General features: G+C 44.8%; 1 protein-coding gene across 3 annotated transcripts in view; it reads left to right on the forward strand.

Moving 5' to 3' along the window:
* The window catches only part of DMAP1 (DNA methyltransferase 1 associated protein 1), a 31,919-nt gene that overhangs the window by 8,825 nt on the left and 1,740 nt on the right, over positions 1-21,354 (forward strand). For 2 of the 3 annotated variants that reach the window (XM_086462914.1, XM_086462915.1), the window contains exons 5-8: positions 708-875; positions 1,851-2,036; positions 5,055-5,126; positions 19,966-20,038. In XM_086462914.1, the coding sequence (XP_086319040.1) occupies positions 708-875; positions 1,851-2,036; positions 5,055-5,126; positions 19,966-20,038 (499 nt within the window). The remainder of the gene's footprint in view (positions 1-707; positions 876-1,850; positions 2,037-5,054; positions 5,127-19,965; positions 20,039-21,354) is intronic. The other variant, XM_086462916.1, reaches the window with a different exon arrangement.

A 21,354-nucleotide genomic window follows, 5' to 3' on the forward strand; every position in this document is an offset into this window, starting at 1 on the left:
TGTCACCTCCTGCTGTGAAGCAGGGACCATCAGTGGTCTGAAGATGCAACCCTGGTGTCATGATCGTAAATCTCCACTAACTGCTGGTTCCGTGCCTCCTGGTGACACGGGGGAATGATGTGACTCCTACAAAACTGATCCAGATACTGGAGCTTTTTGTTGCCCTCTGAAATGCTCACATGAAGAACAGAGTGAAATAACAAGAGTCTGCCCAGCTGGGCAGCCCAAACACTTTTGGTGCTTAGAGTAGGGAAGCACAGCTCAGACTGCATGTAATGATGGGCAATGAATTGTTGCAGCTGATGCCTTCTTGGTTGTGGCTTGAATGGCCATTGTCTGGAGCAGCTCAGAGGAGGCCTCCTGTGTGTTTAGCAGTTTCCTGTTCACACGTTTTCTCCTCTTCAGACAACTCCCAGATAAAAGGAAGCAGGGATAGTACTTCGCTGCTGTGTTGTCTCTAACCTTTGGCTGTATTGTTGGACCCTCTGGTGGGTGTTTTTAAAGCAGTAGCTGTGAACCCATTACTGTTAATTCACGCAGTTTCCTGAGAAACTCCCCCTTCCCTGTGGTTCCATGGGGTCTGGCAAGGCTCCCTGCTGTTCTTCCCAAGCACTGTGTCTTACAGCCTATCTTGACATGCTTTAGCCAGTGGTCCTTGTTTTGCTTGGTTCTTCTATAATGTTGTCCTTCTGTGATGTCTTCCACAGAAAAGATCAGTGGAGGACCTGAAGGAACGATATTATCACATCTGTGCCAAGCTGGCTAATATTCGTGCAGCTCCAGGCACAGACCTGAAAATCCCAGTCTTTGATGCTGGCCATGAGAGGCGAAGGAAGGAACAACTGGAAAGGCTGTACAATAGGACACCAGAGCAGGTAACTTGGGGAATAGAGCATCACTGCTCCAAAAGATTTATGATAAATTGAATCAGTAGGTGGGTGAAAGAGGCTGGAGGGTGGGAAAGGGAAAGAAAGACTGGACGAGAAAAGAGCAACACCTAAGTAGTGCTTTTGTTGTTGAGTTCCTGTCATTTTAAGTGATACAAAAGAATGATAACTGAGAAGTCTGGCTACACACTAGAGAGTTCTAGGTGAGCAGAGTTATGGTCTCTGGTGACTGCTAGCACCTCTGTGACACTTGCTGTACTAGTCCTCTGAATAGAAACAAATTCTCAGTTCCATGTCCTTATAAGTCCCCGAGTCCCAAGGGGAGACAATTATTTCCTTAGGAGTAAAAATTTTGCCAGAAAACATCAAAGGCTGTAAATCTGCATATTTAGTTCTTCTCTTTGTTGAAGCCATGTAACTGTCCCACGGTTTAGAGTTTAAGGAACCGTGTGTTCCCCAAAGGCTGGGGGAGAGCATCCTTTTCTGTTAGTAGTTCCCTCTAATGACAAATTCATATGTGTAATGACTTCGGTTGTCCCTCCCAACACTGACAGATGTGCTGATACTAGGTATAGCTGCTCTAGGTTCTACATGCTGTGCCTGAGGAGGGGAGCCAGCTTTTCACAACACTGCATTTACAATTACAGTGTATTTGGGCTTTTTTTACCCTTCTATCTGTGCTCTTGGTCTCTTTGTCTGGAGGTGGGATTAATCATTTATAGATGCTGCTGAAGGGTGATGGATGTTGTGATACAGTACCTGCCAGTTTGTAGACTGGCATTGACATGGATGCAGGGTAAGGCTGTGGAGCATAACGTGCTCTGCAAATACAAGATACTAGTCGGGTGAGTTTAAAGTCGTTCCCAGGCTGGCCCAGAGCAGGGCTGTTATCGGTAGATGGCCCCCTTGCCTTGCTAGTCCTCCTCTGCTGCTCTGATTGCCTTTACGTGCTCTGGTCTGCAGGTGGCAGAAGAGGAATACCTCATCCAGGAGCTCCGCAAAATCGAAACCAGGAAGAAAGAGAGAGAAAAGAGAACCCAAGACCTGCAGAAGCTCATCACAGCTGCTGACACCACCACTGAGCAGAGACGTGCCGAGCGGAAGGCTCCCAAAAAGAAGCTGCCACAGAAGAAAGAGACAGAGAAGCCTGTAAACATTTATCTTTTTTTTTCTTTTTTTTTTTTTTTCTTTCCCCCCCTCTTCTTTCCTTTGCTATGCTTTGCATGGGTAATGTGTTTCTTCAGCAATCCTACTGGATCGGGCCCTGAGCTGTTTTGACGGGAGTAGCTGCTAACTGCCTTCTGGCAGATGCTTTTTTGGTTATGTCTTTTGGAAGGCAGATTGGTCTAAGGCAGCCATTGTCAGAGTCCTCTGGTGAGCTCTGTCTCTCTCCCATTTGAAAAATGCTGATTTAAGTCCTGTTTCCCTTTCCCTCCCTGAGAAATGGGATGAAAAAATGCCAGCTGCTCCATGACTCATGGCAGGGAGAACCATCTATCTCCCTGCTTCTCCCAAGTTTATTCTGGTACTGCTGTGCAGGGTTGTCCCACAAACCCATTGTCTTGCACCTGCCTTCTTTTTCTAGTCCAGATTTCCCTTCCCTGCTCCTGGGTCTTAGCAGCATCTCCCCAAGCTCAGTACATGCCCCTCTCCTGTTCCTCACCTGTGATCAGAGCAGCCCTGCTGGGCGACTCTTGTGTTCTGGGAGCTATTGCTTCTGATTTTTCCCTGAGCCAAACTCAAGTCTAAAGAACCAAGAGCACAGATTTCAGTTCACATTTGATGTTACCTCAATTTCCCTTTCTGGAAAGAGGACAGAATGGACTGAACTATATCCAGCACCTTCAGTAGGAAAGGGCTGTTACAAAATCTCAGATGTTTCCAGTGAGTCCCTGGGAATTCCTGTTCCTCCACCTTGTGAACAGAGAGCATTTGTGTCACTGTCCTCCAAAAGGGTCTGTGCAGGGAGGGGAGAGAAGCAGTGAATGCTAGACAGTTACTGCTTGATGAAGTGTGTGTAATGGCCACCATTTCCTTAAAATGTTGTTTTGGATCCCCCCCTGCCTCTCTATGAAATTGCTATAATATCATTGGGCACCTTGTGCATTGAATTCCTTTGAGGGTTGATCTGGTAAAGCTCAACCGTGGCTGGCGCATCTCCCCCTGAAGAAAGCAGCTTGTTATTGGTGGTAATGAAAAAAGGGTGGTGAGGGAGAATGGGGCTGGAAAGATGCTGAGGATGTCAAGGTGGGGGAGTCCAGCCTAAATATTGCCTCTTGGCTGTGCCTGTCTGCAGGCATATAGTGGATAGGCACGCCAGGGTGGGTAGAGAAGCAGTTTATGTTGTTGCAGTAGTATCATTTCAACCATGACAGAGTCCATTAGGAGTCAATTACCAGCTATAGCTTGGAAATGTTAAGAAAAAAATTGCATTTTAACTAAGAATTTGAATCGGGAGCTGCATCAGCATCATTTCAACAAAGGAAAATCATTTACCAAAGAGTCAATTGAGGTTGAAGCGTTTACAGCATGTACAGGCATGCAAGGCAAAAGAACCCATTTAATTGCTTATGCGCTGAGTGTAGTCAGAGTTCTCAGCTAAGCAAACAATGCTGATTTACCCTCACTGCTTGTGTCAGGGTGCTCAGCAACAGGCTAGGGGTAGAGTTCAGGGAGTCTGAAAGCTAGTCTTCATCCAAAGGAAGGAGAGAGGATTGGTTTTTGATTGCAGCCTTTTTTGTCTCTAATAATCCAAGCAGAGAGAGTTACATCCTAGAAAGATCAAAGTGATCTCTGTGAATTCATGAGCCCTGTTGGTACTCGGAGAATACTTTTTCCACCATGGTCGTGTTTAGAAATCTCTTCCTGGGGCCTCTGTTTATTGGACTGACCATAGATAACTGAAAAAAATCTTAATGCCTGGTCATGCGGAGTGGTTTGCAATGTGCTACCTCAAGACCAAGGCCTAGAGATAGCTGATAGAGATGTGAGAGTCACTGACAGGGAACTTGAGGAATTGAGTCACTGTCCTTCAGCATCTCTTATGATCTTGGGGCAGCCCTGATTGTCTCATCCCTGTCTGGAATGAACAAAGAGCAAGCTGCAGAGCCTCTCTGCATAGAAATGTGGGAGCAGTCAGGTGAACGCCTCTCCAAAGAAATTGGGAGATTTGAAGTGTCTTCCGTTTGGAAAAGTGTGATTGAGCATGTGTTTTGCAGAGACTGTGGCTATTTTTAGATTGAATCATGAGTGGTGCTGACCTGTTCAAGGGACCCCACACCATTTGGTGCCCAGGGCCCTGCCCATAGCCTGGTTTAATGATTTAAAAGTTTGCTCAGCTTGTGCTTTGCTTAGCAGCACAGATTTTTAAGGGTTTGCATTTATTTTTTTCCACTTTGTTGAAATGCAACTAAATGCTCTGCTAGCAGCAGCAGCATTAAAGTTTGCCGCCTTATATTGCTATACTTTAAATGTGAAATGGGGAAGAAGGAAAACTGTCTGAGTGGAAAAATGGCAAATTGTATGTAAATAGCAGGCCTCCCTGGAGAGGTGCAGTCCTTACATCCTCATTAGTGGGCTCATGTCTGTACAGATCAGAGGTTCTCGGCTCATTCCTTAAAGGACTTGAAGTCAAAAGCCAAGATTTAGGGAAATCCTGTCCTGTTTTGATCAGTGAAATGGACCTAAATTAGGTAAGGATGATATTGTGCAAATATGCAGATGTTAGTATAAGGAGTGCCATTTAGGGTTAGGGTTTATGTGTGTGTTCGTGGGTGTGAGGCCTTGTGTAGAGCAGTGCACTTAAAGCAACAAAACAAAAATGCTTGAGCTCTCCAAAGATACCTTGAACTAGAGTCTTTTTCTAAGTCAATTGCTTGGGATTTTCCCACTGAATCCCATTGCTTGGGATTTTCCCACTGAATCCCATTGCTTGGGATTTTCCCACTGAATCCCATTGCTTGGGATTTTCCCACTGAATCCCATTGCTTGGGATTTTCCCACTGAATCCCATTGCTTGGGATTTTCCTCTTGTCTCAGCTCTGACATGTGTCTGTGGCAGGTGGTTCTCTGTCATAGGAAGCAGTGTTTCCCCTTCAGATAGCCTCTGTATGAAATCTTGACTTTCTTGTGTTTCCTCCATTAACATCCTGTTTCGATCTCTTTCAGGCTGTTCCTGAGACTGCTGGCATCAAGTTTCCCGACTTCAAATCTGCAGGTGTCACGCTGCGAAGCCAGAGGGTAGGCTGTTGTCCTGGTCCCTTGGGACCTCTGTTAGTGTCTTTCAGTCTGCCTGTCTATCTCCTCATCTGTTCTCCTTTTATAGCTAAAGAAAGTCAAGTTTTTGACTCTAAAATAAGAAAAGAATTCTGTAAATGTGGAGACTCAGAAACCTGGAATGCTGGCTCTGTGAAAGCCATCTCCTGGCCTTGCAGGGGCACCTAAACTTGCTGGTGTTTGTTACTGGTGTGCCTGCTTTGTTAGACACGTGACAGACCCAAATGGAGCTGTCTAGTCCAAACAGCTCACAGCCAAATGTAATAGGTCTCATAGAGCAGGTGTATTAGTTGATGAGAGGTGCTTTTAAGAACTGGATGTTCAGGTTGTTTCCTGAAAAAGAAACACAAACTCATAAAATTTTTAACCTTCTGATTTCCATTATCTTCAGAAATATTTTTGGGAAAAACCCCTTTGTTCATTCTGTTGCACGGGTGTTGCTGAGAAGAGAACAGTCTTGCTGTTTTATCAGCAAGACTTGATATTTGTCTCTTAGCGACAGGTTTTGGGATACCGAGTAAGTTAAACCTGCCTGGCCAACTGCATGTTTTCAGAGGGGTTTTGATAGCAAAATCCCGTTTGCCCAGTAGAAGTGTGTGTGGTGGTTGTTTGTTTTTTGTTTTTTTTTTTTTTCCCTAGCCAAATAAAATAATCTTTAGTTGCTTTATTGTAGCAAAAGTGGAGAAGTAGATTCCTTGCCCAGCACCCTCACTTGGCATAGTAATTTTCTAGGTCACTTTTAAAGACTGTTTTATGGGATGTTCTCTTGATGTCAGAGTAGTTGCAGATGTTGCTGGGAACACCCTGGGGCCGTTAACAGAAATGTGTTTGGGATCATGCTGCTTTGACATCCAAGAAGGCCAACCGTATCCTGGGCTGCATCAAAAGAAGCATGGCCAGCAGGTCGAGGAAGATGATTCTCCTCTCTGCTCTGGTGAGACCCCACCCAGAGTACTGTGTCCAGCTCTGGAGCCCTCAGCGCAAGAAAGACATGGACTTGTTGGAGCAAGTCCAGAGGAGGGCCACAAAAATGATCAGGGGAGCTGGAACACCTACCCTATGAGGACAGGCTGAGAGACTTGGGGTTGTTCAGCCTGGAGAAGAGAAGGCTCTAGGGAGACCTTATTGCAGCCTTTCGGTACTTGAAGGGGGGGCTGTAAGAAAGATAGGGACAACCATTTTAGCAGGGCCTGTTGCGATAGGACAAGGAGTAATGGTTTTAAAGTAAAAGAGGGCAGATTTAGACTAGGTATAAGGAAGAAATTTTTTACAATGAGGGTGGTGAAACACTGGAACAGGTTGCTGAGAGAGGTGGTAGAAGCCCCATCCCTGGAAGTGTTCAAAGTCAGGTTGGACGGGGCTCTGAGCAACCTGATCTAGTTGAAGATGTCCCTGCTTACTGCAAGGGGGGGTTGGACTAGGTGACCTTTAAAGGTCCCTTCCAACCCAAACTATTCTGTGATTCTGTGATTCTTTGACGTATGGGTGCATGTGCACATTAGAGGCGGTATGCCTCAGCAAGGTCACTGCTGCTGGACCCCTTTAGTGTTCAGGTGCCACCATTTGCAAGCTACCTGTTTGAGTGAGGGACTACAGCCTTGTGGAAATCACAGGCAAGTGACGGGCAAGACTGCAGTGCATGTGTTGAGATTTATGGAGACGTGGCAGATGTGTTCTCTGGCACTAAGATAAATAGAGTAATTTATGGAAATTGATTTGGATTTTGAAAACTAATAAGTGATGGTTGATCTTTTCTATTTTTTTTTACCCCCTCCGGAAGAGAAGCTAAGCAATAACCTATCAGTGATGGAACCATCTGGCAAAGCCAGCAGCCTTTTCATATGCCAAGCAGACAATTCAAATTCCAGCCTTTGTGAAAATGGGCGCTACATGCTACTCCAGTTTTTCTTTAATGCTAACAAAATGCAGTGATAATCTGAGGCATGGCAGTCTGATTCAGCAACTTTCAGCCTGCAGTATCCCAGCTCCTGGGATGACCTAGAACAACTTTTATGCTCTGCTTGAATTTTTTAAGGAGATAAATGCTGTTATTAGAAGTACCAGTGGTTTGCAGATTGAAAAAGATTGCAAATTACTGATTGAAGTGAAAAAACCAACATGTTGTTGCTGGGGAATGTGAAACCTGCCTCCAACCCAGCAAAATGAATGAATTTGTGGCTTTTAGCCAGTCACCTGGCTTCCTTATTCAAGTCTTCCCTGTTTTTAAAACGGGAGCTAGTAGACCCAATTGCTTCACATATGGGTGATGGGGAGAATTAATTACGTGAAGTCAGAACTGGTAAGAAGTGCTGAAGTGCTAAGTGGCATAGAGTTGACAATCCATGCGAATCTGAATTATTTTACTTGGGGTGTGGAATTGATAAGGGTGGGAGCTGACTAGAACTAAGTGAGGAATTGGGATGCTGTGCTCGAAATTCTTACTGTGGCAACGTACAGCGTAAGATGTTTTGCCCTGAGCGCATTGGAAAATGATTTCTAAAGGCTTGTGACATCCTGCAGTAAGTTCTTTTGCCTGAGGACCTAAAGGGTTCCTCACCTAAAGGCTTCTATTGTCCTCCTTTATTTTGTACTTCGCTACCATGCTTTACGCCTTCATAGTTAGGCAAAGTTGGATTTTGCACTGAGAACAGGGACTCAGTCTCTGTCACATGTGAAAATAATAGCACTTGCTCTTTGATTAGAGATGCTTTTTTTTCCCTGAGGATTTAAAATTACTCTGAAAACTTGAGTTCTTATTAATTTGTAGAAATGAGTCCTTGAAGAAAAACTTAGCAGTCTGTATTCAACTTAATTTGTTCCCACTAGTTTTTATGACAGTAGCCTTGGCTTTTGAAATTCCCCCTGTCATTAAAGCTTACAAAATCTTACACACAGGCTGAATTTGAAGACTTTTTTTTTTTTTCCCCCCTAGGATTAATGGTCACTTAATGGCCATTATTCTTCATAACCAAAAGTTTCTCCTTCAGCACATGCTGAAGAGTTATCTTCTCTAGTGAGTTCGACAAGCTGCCTTCTATCACAATGGCTTCAGTCTCCCATTGTTCTCCATGGGACTGTGGCCACAGGCAAAGAAGGCCACAGCCCCTGTGCCCTTGCTCTGCATGGGATTTCCCCTCTTCCTCCTGACAGCACAGACTGCAAGTTTCTCTAAGGCAGTAGGAAGCTGGGCACTATGAAAAGCTTCGTCTTAATTCAAGGCAGTGTATTGCCTTGGTGCCACTGAGAACAGGAGGCAGTAGTGGATGTTTTGGAAGGGGGTAATCTTTTCATGAGTTTCTTGAAAAGGAATTTTAGACCTTTGCTGTTAGTAAAACAGTGTTATGAAAATAATATCAGAAATGTATTATTAATCCTAAGCGTTACTTCTGGAAAACTTCCTGTTATACCAGATCTGCTCAGCTGGGAGGGCAGACAGCCAGAGGAAATGAGAAATGAGTAGGGAATTTGTACAGGGAAAGGAGAGGAAGAGACCAAAGAGAAAGCAGGGAGCTATGAGGAATGAAAGCTTTGTTGAGGATCTGCCTGAAGAAAAGGACAATGGGAGCTGTTCAACTTGAATCTTTTCCAGGACACAGACAAATCAACAATAACCACATTTGTGATGTAGGCATTGTGTTGCTTCTCTGGGGCAGAGCTGAGTTTATTTTGAATTTGCTGAAGTGTTTCTGTACCATGTCATGTTCAGCTTTCTTTTAAGTTTGGCTTTTGTCTTTGACTGTCTTCAGAGCACTTGACTTTGGCATACTTAACACATCTTCAGTGTGTTTTAAGTTGCTCATCTTCTCTCTCAGCCTTATCTGCAAATACAAAGTTGTGATTTCATTAAAAACTGTTGAAATGATGAGCAGCGCTTTTAAGAAGGAAGGTGATGGGTGGAAAAGGGTGAACGTTTGTCCTTACTCCCACATGTTGAGGTATGAGTCTTGTGTCCTTGCTCTGTTGTCACGACTTTGGAAACAAAGGAACTGGAAGAGAATCGGTTGAGTGAATGTCTCATCTGGAAACAAAACAAAACTCCAGGATGAAAAGGAGTTTGTAGAGATCTCAGTCCGCAGAAGGGGCTGAGGGATGCTCCAACTTAGTCATTCAAAGCTGACCACTTCTCTTCAGACAAGGCTTCCAGCCAGCAGCCTGATTCCATCTACTAATTGGGATCTTGTAGACAATTTGCCAGTTGGACCAATTAAAAAAGTAGTAGAGGAAGGAAAAATTTAAATACAGCTTTAGTACCCATTGATTCAAATATTCACACTTACCAGCTTTTAAATATTTACTAGCCTGCTGAGCATTTTTTTTTAGCAGTGATTAATGAGTAAGAATTTACTGTGGTTGTGGGGGGAATGTATGTGTGTGAGTTCTCTTCCGTTTTTTTTTTTTCTTGGAGTGGGAACTGAGTGCTTACTACAGCTCCAAGGTAAATGATATTTCTAGAGGAAGATAGGGTTGTATGTATGTGTTTAGACATGTTTATTCTCCATATTTGATGTGACCCACAATTAAATGGCCAAACACTCTGTTTACTCTGCATCGGAGGATGTTGGCTCTATTCCTTCCCTGTCATTAATGCAAACCCAGACCTCGTTGGCTGTGAACATGTGAAACATCTGTCTGTCCTCCTGTGATCAATACTGTCCCTTCAGAGGTTCAGCTTTGGAAGCAGTTCCATAAAATATCAGTTATTTTTATTTGGATTTGGTAAATTTAATTACTTGGAGCAATTAATAATTTATTTTTTTGTATTGATTGCACTCCAAGGCATCCTGGCATCAGTCTGATGGAGATCAGCACACCCTTATTAGATAGGAAAGTTTATGTTTCCAGATCTGAACATCCCATGGATTAGTTAGCTGAGATGTGCTTGTTGCTTCTGCTAGCAATTTTTCATTAGCAAAGTTGTATGTTTTGCACTCTATAAGAAGTGGATGAGAGTAATTTCCATGGGGAGCCTGACAGAGGTGTGGAAGGAAAGTAGTAGTCTCATTTCTGTGAATAAAAGTAATGAACAAATGATGCAGGCTGGATCAAATTAATGTTGTGGTATTGCCATCTATTTGTTGTATTACATGCCCTTTAATTAGGGCCAAGAGAGTGCTGGTGCATTTCCTAATCAAACTCCTGCCTGTAGAGAGTGAAATAAGATGAAAATATTGGAGTATTTATTTCTAAAGGGAACAGCAAAGGGTACAAAGTCTTGAATGAACTAGAGAAGGTGAATCCAACACTTCTCTTCCTCCATTCTCATTCTTAGTTAAACTGAAAGGCAATTAATGTTAAATTGCTGAAAGAAAATGCATCTGTCACTTTTTTCCTGGAGCTCTTTGGTGTGGGAGAGCATCTGGACCAAAGCCTTAGTAGGCTTTTGGGTATAAAGAGAGCACTCTGGGTACAGTAATGGAGTCTTATTTTAATAAGTTGTAGTTTTGGAAAGGACACTCTGTGTTGCTGCTTCTCTTGAATCATCAGGTACCAAACAGTGTCTGTGCAGTACAGGGCCTCAGGGACCTTTGTCTGGCAGTCCTGGACTGATTTGAGAAGGTTTAACTACCTTTGTGTGCCCCAAGTGACACAGGTGTCATTCATCAGATAATCTGATTGTATGTCACTTGTGCGGAGCATTATGTATATTATTTTTTCTTTCATTAGTGTAACGAATATAATAATCAGAGTGTAATTAGTCACAGAATCACAGAATGGTAGGAGTTGGAAGGGGCCTCTGGAGACCATGAAGTCCAGCTCCCCTGCCAAAGCAGGTTAGCCTAGAGCAGGTCACACAAGAACACATCCAGGTGGGTTTTGAATGTCTCCAGGGAAGGAGACTCGACAACCTCCCTGGGCAGCCTGTTCCAGTGCTCTGTCACCCTCAGAGTAAAGAAGTTCCTCCTCGTGTTGAAGCAGAACTTCCTGTGTTCCAGCTTGTGCCTGTTGTCCCTTGTCCTGTCGCTGGGCACCACTGAGAAGAGCCTGGCCCCATCCTCTTGACACCCACCCTTTAGATATAGTATAAATATAAGTGTTGATAAGGTCCCCTCTCAGTCTTCTTTTCTCTAGGCTAAAGAGTCCCAGGTCTCTCAGCCTTTCCTTGTAGGAGAGATGCTCGAGCCCCCTCATCATCTTAGTAGCCCTCTGCTGGACTCTCTCCACTAGTTTCCTGTCCTCTTGAACTGGGGGGCCCAGGACTGGACACAGTACTCCAGGTGTGGCCTTACCAGGGCAGAGCAGAGTGGGAGGATGACCTCCCTTGACCTGCTGGCCACACTCTTCTTAATGCAACCCAGGATGCTGTTGACCTTCTTGGCCACAAGAGTACAATGCTGGCTCATGGTCATCCCAATGTCCACCAAAACTCCCAGGTCCCTCTCTGCAGAGCTACTCTCAGGCAGGTCGACCCCCCCAGCCTGTACTGATGTATGGGGTTATTCCTCCCCAGGTGCAGGACCCTACACTTGCCCCTGTTAAACTTCATTTGATTCCTCTCCACCCGGCTCTCCAGCCTGTCCAGATCTCGCTGAATGGCAGCACAGCCTTTCGCTCTATCTGCCACTCCTCCCAGCTTCGTATAGTTGGCAAACTTGCTGAGGATACACTGTCCCTTCATTGAGGTCATTGATGAATACATGGAATAAGACAGGCCCTAACACCGACCCCTGGGGAGCACCGCTAGTTACAGGCCTCCAGCTGGACTCAGCACCCCTGATCACAACCCTCTGAGCTCTGTCCTTCAGCCAGTTCTCAACCCACCTCACTGTCTACTCATCTAACCCTCACTTCCTAAGCTTTTACCTGAGGATGTGATGTGAGACAGTGTCTAAGGGCCTACTAAGGTCAAGGTAGACCACATCCACTGCCCTCCCCTCATCCACCCAGCCAGTCTGTCAGATTGCTCAAGCACGATCTCCCCTTAGTGAATCCACGCTGACTACTCCTGATAATCTTTTCCTCCATGTGCTTGGAGATAACAGCCAGAATGAGTTCTTCCGTCACCTTCCCAGGAATGGAGGTGAGGCTAACTGGTCAGTAGTTTCCTGGGTCCTCTTTCTTGGATTGGAGTTACACTGGCTATCCTCCAGTCCTCAGGCACCTCTCCTGTCATCCACAGCCTTTCAAAGACGATGGAGAGCAGCTTTGCAATGGCATCTGCCAGCTCCCTCAGCACTCATGGGTGCATCCCATCAGGGCCCATGGATTTATGGTTGTCTAGTTTACCTAAAAGATCCCTAACCCAATCCTCCTCGACCAAGGGGTAGTCCTTTCTTCTGACTCCTTCCCCTACTGCCAGAGGCAGGCATTCCTGAGGGCCAGCTTTAATAGTAAAGACTGAGGCAAAGGAGGCATTCAACAACTCCGCCTTCTCTGTATCCTCTGTCACCAGGGTACCCGCCTCATTCAGCAATGGGCCCACAGTTTCCCTGGTCTTTCTTTTACTGCCAATGTGTTTGAAGAAGTCCTTCTTGTTGTTTTTGACATCTTCGGCTAGATTGAATTCCAAGTGGGCCTTAGCTTTCCTCGTTGCATCCCTCAATTCTCTGGCAGTGTTTCTATAACCCTCCCAAGTGACTAGCCCCTTTTTCCACCTGTTGTAAGTTTCTCCCTTTGAGTTTTTCCAGAAGCTCCTTGTTCATCCAAGCAGGCTTCCTGCCTCCTTTGCTTGACTTCTTCCTCATAGGAATGCACCAATCTTGAGGCTTGGAGGAAGTGCTGCTTGAATAGCAGCCAGCTCTCTTGGGCCTCTCTGCCTCCTAGAACACTAGCCCACAGGATTCCTCCAAGTAGGTCTTTGAGGAGGCTGGAGTTGGGTCTCTTGAAGTCCAGGGTTGCAATCCTACTTAATACCCTGCTTGTTCCACGCAGGACCCTGAACTCCACCATCTCGTGGTCACTACAGCCAAGGATGCCCCCAGCCTTCACATCTCTGACCAGTCCTTCTTTGTTTGTCAGTCACTGTGCTTTTCTGTATTTGTGCAAGTGTAGTTTCAGTTAAATTATTTAAGAGAAAGGCAATGTCAATTCAAGACTAGAGGCATGTTTTGCTTCAATTTTTTGGATTTGTGTCTGATGTGGAAGTTTACATAATGTTCTTGTACTATGTGAAAGGGTCCTCGGAGTTCCCCCTCCTGTGGCCTATCTTAGGGCGCTCACTGTGAACACTCTTCTGTTCTCTTGATTTGTTTGTCAGATGCAGCTCAGAGGCTGCAGCCATTTCCATTTCCTGCAGCCACCTATACAGGTCTTAGCTTGGTTTCTGTGCCTTTAGTGAGAGGCAGGGGTAGGACTCTGGGAATCTGCAGATCTCCTAGAGCAAAATACTGTAGTGTCATACTGGTAATGTGCTTTTAACATAAAACACTCTCCCATAAAAATGTCCTGTGCAGTTTGTTCGTTCTTCCTGTGTTTTTCCCTACACAAACAATTCTGTAGCCCTTTTGCGTTTGTTTTACAGGCTTGCACTATATTTAAAGCAAAATGTATTTAAGGGCAAGGAAATCTCAGGATTGGTAAGTGGAAGATAATACTTTGCTTGCCAGAAGATGACCATCTTCTAAATGGCAGGCAGTCCTGGCAAGGTGTGCGTTCTACTTGTCTAGTCAGGATCTTGTTTCTTGTCACAACCTGTATGTCAAATTGGGAGAAAGCTGAGTCTTTCCAGGTTATCAGCCATCATTTGTGTGGATTCCAAGTCATTCTCATTTTAGGCCACTTGTGCTGGGTCAAAGCAATCTGTACCCCCTTCCTAGGGGGGAAGGCGGGGAGAGTATAAAAATCTTGAAGACCTTTTTACCATGCTGAGACAGGACCTTTGGTTTCTTTAGGAAGAAGAAACTTCTCTCTTTCTCTTAGCCTTACCCGTTGAATCAGTGCTTTAGATGCGTAATGAGGTGTTAATGTTTATAATATCAGTGAGCTGCTTTGCCATATGCCTGAGTGTGCGGGATCTGTTGGCCTCCCTCATCCTTGACAAAGCTTTCACTAGGTATATTCCTCTAACAAGTAAAACTGGTTTAATTTACTAGGAGGATTCAAGTACAGAATGTGTATTTTTGCATAATGGATTTGGGAATTTGAGAAGCATGTGTAACTTCAGTCCAAAAAAACCTGGAAATAACTATTTACCTAAGTTAATATAGAAATGTTTTCTTCTGAAAAGATTGGTTTATTTGGAATTAAGCCTCATTGATGGAGCAAGTTGGTGGTCATGTGCCAGCCCAGAGTGATCACTGTGTGTTTAATGTATTACATAGCATAGTAGAGATGGCATAGTGGTATGACTCTTATTTTTATATATCCTAAATCTTAATCTGGCAGATCAGCAGACACTGATATAAAATGTGGAGTCTATGGCTGTAAGCTGGGGCAGGGGGAAGCATGTATGTTCATGGAGGCAGAGAATACCTATGCAATTACAAACTGTTCTGACTTTGGCATATATGTATTGCAAGTGCCCATCTGCCTTCTATTGTAGCGCTTTAGTTTTGAGCAGTTGGGCACTTCACCTTTCCAGAAATGTGCACATTCGTATCTGAAATGGAATTTCTGTGGGGTTTTTTAAATTTCAGAGCTCTAAGGCTAAAATACTTAGTATGGTTCTTTCCTTCCTTGAGTCTTAAAACTGTGCAGGAGTGAAGGCTTTCTGCTCCTGCAGAGTAGAGCCATGCAGTCGCGGGAAGGTTGACCTTCTTTCCCCAGCTTAAGCCAGAAAATGCAAAAAACATTATTCATCTGAAACTTTAGCACTCCTTCCCAGAAACCCACTAAGCAATTCAGTACTCTAAAGATATCCAGGAAGAAAGTGCCTAATGAGAAAGTTTTCTTGCTGCTGAAATCCATGAAGGAAGTGGCTTTCAATGCCAGAGAGCTGTATTGTAATACTGAACAATAATACCTGTGCTGGTGCATAAAACCACAGTTTATAGCTGTACAGACACAGGCTAGATGTGTGGAGTTTTTAGGAGTAACGATTTTAGGACAGTCATATTGTTTAGGGTTGGGGAAAGTTGAGTTTAAGGAAAAGGTTGTCTCAAAATTGAATTAAAATAAAGTGCAGCGTCAGGGAGGGTACATGTGAATCCAAATAACCATTGGTTAATTTTCAAAACCTTGTATTTCAGTGATAGACCGAACAAAAGGTTTTGGCACAAAAGTGGGATTTTTTTTTTTTTTTCCTAGTGCTCACACCAAGTTGTGAGCACCAGAAATGGAGCATTTATGAAGAAAGCGATAAATTGAGAGCAGGACATTTAAGATGACTGCATACATAAAATCACGTGGGACCTAGCTGAATCTGTCTGTAGGTCCTGCAGACCTCTTCCATTCCAAGTGCAGGTCCCCATGACAGTCTCCACACCTGGCAGGTGGTGATGCTGTAAGAGATAACAGGGGACTGTGTTGCAAACTCTGCTATTATTTAGACTTCATTACTCCTCCAAAATATACTCAAATACATTTACAACTATGCTTAAAAGTATTAGCATAAATCATGATAACTGAATGGCACACAAAAATAAATGAACCAACTTGGTTTGGGGAAGCTGTATCTTCAGTTATTTCTTATCATGTTTGTTCACTTAACGAATTTTGCCAATTAGCAATTAATTTGCAGCAGATCTTCTAGTCATTAGTGTGAATTAGCAAGGTTTTGTTGGTGGAATGTCTTGAACATTAAATAAAAATCCTGTATCATTCAAAACCTCAAGGGTACTCTGCAGTGAGACCCTTTATAAAAGTCCAACTGCTCAGGGGCACCCACCAGTCTCTCAGCCCCTGTCGTGACAGTGTGGTGGATGCTCTGTCATCTATTTAAGCTGCACGGCCCAATTCCTGAGCAATGCCTTCCTCCTTCAGGGGAGAGCAGACTGAGTCAATACCAGTGTACTCTGTGCCTCTCGGGCTGAGTGTACACAGCAGAGGCTGTGTATCCCAGGATGGATGAGGCAAGGCTCCTCTCTGCATAGGTAGGCTCTGGTACTGTGGCTTCATGGTGTTGATTCACACCATTTTCTGTAGCTCTTTATTTATTTTTCTCTTGGTACACACAGTTCATGTGTTTAATGCAGGTTGTTTATAGCAAGGACAAAGGATTACAGTCCTTAAATCAAAAGTGACGTTGGTGTAATTATAAGCACAGGCTGGTGTTGCAAAGAGGGCTGTAGGGAGAGGCTGTCAAAGTAGAAGAGCATCCAAAAGATAGTAACCTCAAAAATCCTGGCTAATCATTTTTCTGACGGGAGCAGTCTGTTTCCCATGTATTATTATTATATGGGGACTTTAAAGATAATAAATAACAATAATAGTCTAGTATAAGGAAGGAAAGAAAAGGGGAAATGCCATTCACCTCGGAAGCTGTGGTTGCTCGCTGGAGTTCTCTGAGGCGCATAATTTTCCTCAGCCCCTGTAGAGGACTCAATCTATGACAACACCAAGAACATCCCAGGAGCTGTGGTGTAAGCAACAAGATTGCCCTGAGTGCTGTTTTCATTAATGCGGAGATATGGCCTGCAGAAACCACATATCCCAGCGCACACATCTCAAGTCAGAGAGCTGTTCTCTGTGCTGTTGGTTGGGCCCTGTGGTCCCTGCGGATTGCCTCGTTCCTCGGGAATGAAGGCAGGTGATAACACCATTTCCATCATTCTGATGCGTCTCTGGACATCTACTTAAAGGACCAAACCAAAGAAGAGCTTGCTGAAGTAAGTTTGGGCTAGTCAGAGCTGTACAGGGCATGAAGGCTTCTCTCCTGCAACAAGGCAGCCCAGCTAACGGACCCTGGCTAACAGATTATCAGCAGCGTTTGAGTAATAGACTGCTCATTTAGTTTTAATACATTTTGCATAGAGAGCAATCAGCCTTCATCAGTCTTAGAGATGAATTGGCTTAGCCAGCTAAATTCTAAAGATATTAGTCTGACAGCAGCCACATAAATCATAACATTTTCTTAATGATGGTAAAATTAAAATATACTCTTGCTTTGAGAAACCAATGAAGCCTTCCTGTTTGCAGGCCAGATCCTCCTGCCTGTATTAAAAGGAAGCTTAATTGATGTGTTTTTAAACTAAACTCACAGCCTCACTCCTCCTGAGCATCTCTAGTGTTCCTTTCTTTGAAGTTAAATTAATTTGTCCTGCCTCTCCCCACTCCATCCTCTAATCTTCAGGAGTGTCAGTGAAGACCTTGGCTCGGTATTTGTTGACAAGACTCCTGTGGGACCCAAGCGGGATATACACAATATCACAGTTGAAGGCTTTGCCATGTTAACCGCTTGTGTTGCCAGTAGTTCCTTGAGCTAGTAGTGGAAGCCTCACAGGAGAAAAGCTTGTGCTTTTCCTCTAACCAACAAACCAAGACCTCCTGTCTGTCCAGCTAGCCTAGCCAAGCATGAACTTTTCCTATTTCTTGTCTTTTGTTCCTGTAGCTGGCTTGAAGTCCAGCGTGCTTTTGCCAGCTGGCGTTTAACAGAAGGGAAGCCTGCCTTTAGCTAGAAAGACCATGATGTCAATTTTAGGGGCAGGGGTGAAGACAGACTCTCAGGGCTGTGATAATCACGCAAGTGTTGTGTGTCCAGAGCTCTGCAGTGAGGAGATGCTGGGCTCTGTTAACTCTGTGCCCTACAACTTAAAGATAGCACAGCCTGACTAGGTCAGGCTGTACATCCCTCAACTGAGGCAGAGCTGGGTACATCACCCATCTTAGATGTTCTGTGTGATTCCTTGTGGGGCAGAACAGTTCTCTGGACCAAGGCCTCTGGCTCTCGGGAATGTCTTCCCGATGCTCCAGGCTAACCATTCTGTCTCCTGCTAAGCGACCTTTCCTTCCTTGCCATCCTGCTGCTAGCTGCAGCATGGCACTCACCAAAGAAACAGAATTGTCTCCCATCCCAGTGCTCTGGGCTGCCTTATCTTAGGGCTTTACCCTGTCCTGTTGCTTTTCAGCAGAGCCTGTGCAGGCAGTCTGTGCAGTAGAGCTTCTGAAAAAACCTATTTTGGTAAGGTTCTGCTCAAGTTAAATCTCTGGGTCAAAGACTCAACTGAAATCCAAATACCTGATACCTTTGTCAGCCTGTCTTCTGCTAAAACAATAATTTCGTGTTCAACCGTAAAGATTCAGGTTCTGAAGTATGAAATTCACTGCTATGGAGAAACCCCAGCTCTAAGCCAAAGACCTTCAGGGTATAAAAAACAACAGAGGTGTCTTCTAGTGCTTACCTGTGCTGGCTGTTTGCATGAGGGTGGATTTTCCTTTTTCCCTAGTGCTCCTTTTGGATCCTCTGGATCAGGTTGGTTTCTTAGCAATCCTGCCCCATAGTCCTTTTGGTCCTTTGCTGGAGTCTTAATTGTGGTAGTAGTATCTAGCAAAAGGACTAGGCGCTTCTTCGTGTATACTGTGAAAGGCCTGTTCCCCTGGGGTGCTCTGTGGGGTCTGTACTCTGGTTTCTTGGCTGAAATGATGTGGTGGGGAAGGCAGCTTTTCCCAGCAGGGACTGCATTGTGGAGCTGCTAATGGGACATATTCAGCCATAGCTGAATTCAGGTTAGCGCTGTCACCATTTGGGTATGTGCATGCAGTGCTCCTGCCGTTCAAAGGAGTGAAGAAGTTCCAGATGGTGCCTCTTGTCATTTCTGTGTTGGGGCAGTGAACACTGTGGAAAAGATGGGCCTGATTTGGGGGACTGGCATTGGGCTGTCTGTTTGGGGAACTTCAGCCTGTGGCTTAAGGGAAGTAAGGTGACCATGGGACCCTCTGGTGAGCGTACCTCAGAGGCCAGTTTTAAGGTGGAGTAGAGAATGGCTTTTCCTTCAGGTCAATTCTAGCCCAGTGTTGCAGGCTCATGGCTGGTTAGGTCAAGGTTGGGGCCACTGATCAGCAAGTGGTCTGCAGGCTGCTCTTGCCTCTTGGCTGTTGTGTGCAGCGAGGTGTTTGACACTGCGGGATTGAGAATCATTTCTTTCCTGGTCTGTGTTCTAGCATTGTTGAGGTAGGAAAGTGCTTTCATTTGTTCTTGGGTATATCCACGGGGCTTGGGAACCTGTTCTCCCTGCCATATTGTACGAGCAGCGTTTGTGCTGCTTGTAATCTAATAAATGCTTGGTCTGAGCAGCTAGCACTCCTGCTAGAGCCCAAATGAATGCAGAGGAAGGACCCTGCTAAGTGTATGCATTCTTCCTCTCCTGGCCAGCTCCGATTCCCTTTCATAGCTCACATCTGATGCTTCCTCTCTCACCTAGCCCCTTAGCTCCGATGTAAATGTGTGTTCACACTTCCGCCAGTCAAGTAACTGTGCTCTCTATGTCTCTCCCCTTTGTTATAAAGCCTGCTCTGTAAATGAATCCCACAGGTCTGGGGCTCAGCAGGTAAAAGGAGAAGTGAGTCTGTTAGCGCATGAGTCTAATCAGGCTGGCTAAAGCGAATAAAGTAGGGCAGCATTGCACATTAGCTGCTGTGTAAATGAGCCCTTTGATGGGCTGGGCACTGCGGGAGAGGGTTTGAAGCCAAGAAGAACTTTTGTTGTTAATTCAGTGACACATGGAAACTGTAAAACAGCGTGTCTTGCACACACACGAGAGAGAAAATAAAAGCCGTCACGACCGGGCTTTTCAATACCTGCCCTCGGACCTAGTCTGAAAACTTTCAGCCCCTGTCTCTCTCTCTCTTGCCACTTGATTTTCCTTTCTCTCCCTTTCTTTTTTTGTTCCCCCTGCACTATAAAAAGAAAAGCTCTCTTGCCTTTTGAACTAGATGGCTGTGAGTGAGGGCTATCTCTGAGCTGTGTGGCTCTGTTACCTTTGTGTTCCAGATGAAACTGCCAAGCTCGGTGGGACAGAAGAAGATTAAAGCCCTGGAGCAGATGCTGATGGAACTCGGAGTAGGTGAGTAAAGGGGGCACGCGAGAGAGAAAGAGACACACAGAGCTAGCCTTTGTTCTCTAGATGGGCTATTTTTTCCCCTAGTAATACAGCCAGTTTCTTGAATAACAGTATGTGAATCATTTTTAAAATATTGTATGTGTTTAAAAAAAAAAAAAAAAAGAGAGGGTAAAAGCCAGAACAAGATGCAGGTTTTTTTTTTCCCTCCCAGTAGAAAAATGTTTTAAAAGAGCCTTTGTTTCTCTCTTGTTTGGGCCTTTTTAACCATCAAGAGAGGCAGCACAGAATTAGGAAGGCAAATCTCAGCCTTGCCAGGAGAGGTACTTCTAAGCGTGTTAGTGACCATGGCACGCACATTGTTCAGGGCTGCCCTGTCTTTCTTTCAAGCTTCATTTCCTCTTAATTTACTGCTCACGGTGGCAAGTCCAAAATGTGTCTGGGCCTGTTCATCCCCTCTTTGTAGGTTGCATGCTGTGTGAAAATCTGGAGCATCTGTGCTGAAAGGCGAGTAAACACACATGCCTCACTCTTGAACTCCAGTGTCTTAGCAGCAGAAAGAAGGGTTCACTTAATGTGTACAATACCTGCTCGTGGCTAGAGGGGAAGAAGTGCAGCCCGTGGCTAGCCGCTGCCCTCCATTTTGTGGGTACGGTTTGCAGGTACTACAGGCCCCAGCATGTGGTGCCCCTTGATTAGGCACCTGATGATCCCTTTTCCCACAGCTCTGGCTGGGGGGATTTTTAAAAACAGAAAAAGAAAAAAAGAAGAATTAAACAAACAAACAAAGAGCCTTCTTGGTGATTTACAGAGATTACTTACTGAGCCTGCTCCCAGCACTGACCTCTGTTAACTCTTGTTAGTTTTTTTTTGGTCAACCGGTTTATGGCTTGATACATTGTCTCAAAGACTGTGTGCCGCCCTGAAGGCCTCCTGTGGCTGGTGAAAGCATCTCAGCATGTGTGGTTTCCTCTTTCTGCTTTAAAACTAAGGGAGTTAGTTACCTTCTTTGTTCGCTAGGGAAGCCTTGTGGAAGGATGTGAGTGCTTCTTAGAGTCCACTTTCCATGAGGGTAAGGAGAGATTCCTGACTCCTCACTCCTGCCTTACAAAACACATGTATCTTGAGGGCTTCTTGGTGCTCCAGCCTTGCTGTGCCTTAGAGTACACCTGGGCTTTGTGTGGGTGAACACAGTGCTAGCAGGAAGGGTTCACATAGGCAGCCCTGTGGACACAGGGCCACTGCTGTATGTCAGGACAAGCATGCAGAGCTTCATCCTTTTCTTCTCCAGAATGTGCAGCTCTTCCTGGCTCTTGTGCATG

Source organism: Leptosomus discolor, chromosome 3, assembly GCF_034619465.1.
Source record: "Leptosomus discolor isolate bLepDis1 chromosome 3, bLepDis1.hap2, whole genome shotgun sequence".
NCBI lineage: Eukaryota > Metazoa > Chordata > Aves > Leptosomiformes > Leptosomidae > Leptosomus > Leptosomus discolor.